The 5,213-nt window shown below is 56.7% G+C and overlaps 1 protein-coding gene across 1 annotated transcript; it reads left to right on the top strand.

The window, feature by feature from the left end:
* The first annotated feature begins 1,201 nt into the window (after window positions 1-1,201).
* On the top strand, window positions 1,202-5,052 carry PINLYP (phospholipase A2 inhibitor and LY6/PLAUR domain containing). Its single transcript, XM_059999933.2, has 5 exons — window positions 1,202-1,271; window positions 2,395-2,511; window positions 4,170-4,322; window positions 4,573-4,716; window positions 4,907-5,052. The coding sequence occupies exons 1-5, from the start codon at window positions 1,202-1,204 to the stop codon at window positions 5,050-5,052; spliced, it is 630 nt and encodes a 209-aa protein (XP_059855916.1).
* Window positions 5,053-5,213: the final 161 nt, after the last annotated feature.

Below are 5,213 nucleotides of genomic sequence, written 5' to 3'. Positions count from 1 at the left end.
TTAACTGCGCAAGCGCACGAGGCTCGGGCCTTTCAAACAGCGGCGCGCCGGAGGTCGCGTCAACACTGCGCAAGCCCAGTGCGTCTCTCCCGAGAGAGGCGAGAGGGGCTGAGTTGCCTAGTAACGAGCTTCTCCCGCCTCCCTCTGGCCAAACCGCTCTCTAGCTCCCCCTTCCGGTGACTTTCACACTAGGTCTTCCGGGCGCCTAGCAACCGGCGTGGCCTCCGGGACTGGTCCCCAGAAGAAATTCGCCATCCTCACCACCCCAACTTCAGTTGGAAAGCAAGAGGCCAGCAAATCTGAGTGGATTTTTGCAGGGACCCTGGAGCCTACCGCAACAGGATCTCCTCCACCGGTTGCTGGCTACCCTCCCCATGCCCGCCACCAACACACACACACACACACACACACACACACACACACACACGCACACACAATCTCTGATCTCTCAAGCTTATGCCTGCGGCAGAGAGAGTGGGTAAAGAACCTAAATAAAACACAGTGCATGTGCCCAAACACACATCCAGCCTTGAGTGCTTCCAACCATGCCTCAGTTTTCCAATGTGACCTATGGGCATCTGTCTCGTACCACGCCCACCCCTGCCCGGTGACAAGCACCCCTCTGTTCCGTCCCCGAGAGACCCAGAAGGGCATCTTGGGGTGGGGTCAGAGCTAGAGACAACCCAAACACGGAAAAGTGAGTGTGAACCAAGCGTGCCCCTACAGAACATGCTGACTCTCCCAGGTAGGGCCCCACCCACGCTGGGCACCTCCTTGGGAAGAGAAAGAAGGGTATCTCAGTCCTAGCAGCCACCCTACCCTGCAGGGAATCAAATGACCCGATTCTGAGATTCTGATCTTGGGCCTCAGGTCAGAAAAAAAAGAAAAGCGGGGATGGGGGGGTGGGGGGGTGGGGTTGGGAATGTGAGAAAATAGGGAAGTGATCTTCTGGGTCCTGACGGAAGAGAAGGCTGGAAGTCCACCTGGGGTCCCCGTGGAGGAGGGGGCTGGGCACAAGATGCCCATGTCGCATTCGGATTCTGGTTCTGCCTCCCCACCCCAGAGCTACAGAGACCTGCCCCCAGATCTTACATCACTTCTTTCTCACCCTAGGGGTAGGGTGGGTCCAGACCCACCCCTCCTCAGCTTCCTATAAGAAGAGCTGGGGACCTGGGACTGCAGGTTCACTCACTCATCCATCATGAGGCTTTCCACGAAACCCCAGACCTTCCTGCTGGCTTCCCTGCTGCTCTGCACCCTCCTGGGTCTGGGTAAGTGACTAGGGGCCTGGAATCCTGGGACCTTCGGAAAGAGGACTGTATGAGAGGGGCATTCAGCAAGGTCCTTCAGCGGGGAGGGGGAAAGAGGAGGTGTCCTGGGAATTCAGATTCATGGCAAAGGCAGAGGGTAAAGGACAGAAAGACTGGGGCCCCAAGGGAAGAATAGCTCAGAAACTTGTGTGTGTGAATCCCTGAGAAAGAAGGGGATTTGATGAGCTTTGAATCCCCTGTCCCCCAGGCAAGGTCTCAAAATAAGCCATCTGGGGACTTCCCTGGCGGTCCAGTTGTTAAGACTCTGCGCTTCCACTGCAGGGGGTGGGGGTTCGACTCCTGGTTGGGGAACTAAGATTCCGCATGCCATGCAGTTCGGCCAAAAAAAAAAAAAAAAAAGACGTCTGAATTCTAGAAAATCAGAGTATGATTAGAAAGGGAAATTTTTTTAAAAAAAATGATGGGGCGGGGGAGAGATTTTCTTTCTCCCAGAACTCTAGGGAGTTCAGACCCCTGGTGTCCTCCCCTAGATGCAGGAATTCAGGCAAGCCCCACCTTCCCCAGGATGCAGTTGCCCAGTGTCTGGGCCCCCAGTTGCCTCCTCTCTCAGTACCAAGGGGTCCATGCGCTTGCCCTCCTGGTCCGTGCTCTCCCTTCTTGACCTGGGGTGCAGATCCCAGCCTCAGGTACCCCTGCCTGGGCTCCTACTGTCTACAAGACCTACGCGTGGTACCTACAAGGAAGAGGATCTCACTTCCGAGAACCAGCTCGACCTGAAGCTTCACAAAAGTCCATGGAAACCTTCACCAGGACCCCTCCCTGTCCCCAAACTTTCTCAGAGGACCCTAGCATCCAAAGTCCCCAGCCTTGTAATTAGGTAAACTTGCTCCCTGGTGGAGTCGCTTCCCACCCCTGAAAGCAGCTTTGCTGGAGCACCACCGCGTCTCTGCGGGAGCTTCGGACAGTTCCCTGGACAGGCGCCAATGCCCCGCCCAAGAACAATCAGGGAGATACCTTTCCCTCCTCCCTCAGACCGCCCCCCCATCCCCCTCTGGACTCCGTCCGAAGTCTTGGTCCGCAGACCACACCACCCTTGACTAGAGCCCTGCTCTCTACACTGCAGGGTACCCACTGAGCTGTGAGGTGTGTACAGGCTCCGGACCCACGTGCAGTGGAAATGTGCAAACTTGTGACCCCGACCAGGACTCCTGCGTGGTCATCGTGGCTCACACCAACAGGAGTAAGAGCTCAGGGCGTGGCGTCAGATCCTGGGGAGGGGGCCGTGCTTTCGGGGTAGCAGATACCAGCACGCGCGGGGAGGAACCTTCCAGTGGTGAGCAGGCAGGAAAGAGGGAAAGGCAGTCTCAAGGTGGATGGAGGGAAGAGAATCCGATGGAACGACAGAAACCACTGTTGTCAGGGATTTCTGAAAATTAGACTCCAAAGAGTTGATGGGGTGGGGGTGGGGGGCAGATATAGAGACTTTCTTAGGCAGGAGGGGATTAGGGAAGGAAAGGACAAGGGGGAAGAGAGAAATCGCGAGAGGGGGAAAATCTAATATGCAAGAGGTGGAGGGGGGCGTGTAGAGGAGAAGGAAGGGGCTGGGGTGGGTTGGAAGGAATGTGACCAGGTTGACCATTTGGGGTGGGAGGGATCCCCTAGGGATGCAGGTTGGAAGAGACCATTTCTGACAAGAAGAGGAGAGATGATATTGGGGTAGAGGGAGAGATATAAAAGAACAGACGGGAGAGGGAAGATATTCCTGAAGCATGGAGCAAATTATCACAAAGAAGTGGAGCTGCGGCAATGGGAGACATATGAGTAAAATGGGAGAGGAGAGGCAAGACTTAAATGGAAGGGACTCTCCCAGGCCTGAGGGAGGATGGGGGAGAAGGGGAGCAAAGGAAGAAACCACGGGGGGTGGGGTGTTCATTCAAAGCTGAAAGAGACCCAGAAACCCTTAGTTAAAGGAACATGGTGGGGCACGGCGTGAGACTGGAGAAGGAAGGATGTGACGGGAGGTAAGGCCAACGTTGAGTGTAGGAAGGAACCATTCCGACCGGAGCGGGTGTGTAAGGTAAGTGGGATAGAAGATTGCACGCTGCCCTACTCACCTAGCAAGGGTGGGCAGGTGGGGGAAGGACCTGAAAGTCTTGCAGAGGCCACCCAGGCGTATATGGGAGGGAGATGGGACCCTGGGACCGCAGGAGGAAGTTGGGGAAAAAAACCACCTTTCTGTGGGGTAAAGAGGGGAAACCCTAGGGTTGGAAGAGACCACCGTACTGTGGGGAGGGGGAGGGGGAAGGCTGTGGAGGCTGGACGAGACCACTTCAGGCAAGACCTGAGAGTACCCAAGGAGGGCAGCAAGAGACCATTGGTGGGAGGTCTGGGGAGTGACCCTGGGGAAATCTGGAAGAGACCACGTTAGACAGAGAAGGATATGGGTGTTACAGGGTGCGGTGGGGGGGGGGGCGAGGGTGGCATTCCAGTATTTGGTGGAAGGGATTCCAAGGGTCAGGGGAGGGCGAAAGGCTGGAAGAGACCATTTCACACCGCCATGGAGATAGCCATAGGCGGCCTGAAAAAGACCACTACAGGTGTGACCCTTAGAGGATGGCAGTGGGGTGGCGTGGGGCGGAAGGGACCACTCAGGCAGGCACCAGGGCTTGCCGATGGGAACTGCAAGAGACCACCAAAGCCTGGAGGGGGTGGGGTGGAGCGGACCTAAAAAAACAGTCCAGACCATGCCCCAGGCAGATAAGGGGGTATGACTCTGGGGGGCTGGAAGAGAACTCCCTAGACAGCAGCGGGCTGGGGCAGCTGTAAGGTTGGAAGAGACCTGGAAGCCAGGGTCCAGGCCAGGGCCCCTGAGCCCTCCCCTCCCTCGCCATCCTGCAGAGGGCCACCAGTCGCTGAACACCTATAAGGGGTGCATGAAATCCAGCGCCTGCAGCTCAGGATTCATCTCCATCACCATGGACCCTGAGAACTACATGGTGTCCAACACACGCTGCTGCCAGAGCGACGTCTGCAACCACGATCCCCTGCCCGGTAAGGGCCAGCTCAGCCCCACAACTGGAGTCCCTTCCTGCCCCGCCTGAGAGCCTGCTGTGAGCACCCGCCACTGACCTGCGCTCACTGACCCGCGCTGTAACCTTTGGCAAGCATCCTCCTTGCTCTGAGCCTCAGGTCCTCGCCTGTAAAATGCAGTGTCCATTAGCAACCGGTGTCCCCAGGGTTGCTGTGAGGTTGGGAAAGGGTTTAACGTCCCTTACACCTTACACTCCACCCTCCTCCCCAGCTCCTGAGAACAATCGTACGGAGAATGGCCTCCAGTGCCCTACCTGCATCACCCACTTCAAGGAAACATGCTCTTCAACTACGAAAGTACTCTGTGTTGGCCAGGAAAGCCACTGTATCACCTGCGCTGGCAAAGTGCAGACTGGTGAGGGGCACCTAGATTTCTGGAGGAGGGGACAGGGAGGCTCCCAGAACTGGAGGCTCATACTTCCAGATTCTAGGGGAGAGAGTGGGTCCAGAGAACTGGGTGAGGAGGTGGCAGGGGCATGACCCCGGGTCATGAGGAGGGAGGGGTTGGAAGTCCTGACTCCAGGCTGAAATCCCTCCCCCAACAGGTGTCATATTTGCTACTCGGGGCTGCGCTACGGAGAATGCCTGCCACACCAAGCCTGGGACCCTGGTGCCCGCGGCCTCTCGTATCTATACCATTACCCAGGCCGACTGTCTTCCAGGCCCCCAGCCTCCTGGCAAGGCTAAGTGAAGAACCGAGGCGTATGCCACGTTTGGTCTTGATCTGTTCTCAGCTACAGCTTCCCATGTGCCAATATATTATTAAACAACTTAACAGAACAAGCCTGAGTCCTTGTGACGTGATGCATTTCAGGGAGGTGAGATGCAAAAAGCAGGGGTCTCAACCTTTGG

This window comes from Delphinus delphis, chromosome 20 (assembly GCF_949987515.2).
Source record: "Delphinus delphis chromosome 20, mDelDel1.2, whole genome shotgun sequence".
In the NCBI taxonomy this organism is placed as follows: Eukaryota; Metazoa; Chordata; class Mammalia; order Artiodactyla; family Delphinidae; genus Delphinus; species Delphinus delphis.
Note: the sequence above shows the minus strand (reverse complement) of the source record. Positions and strands in the feature narration are given on the sequence as shown.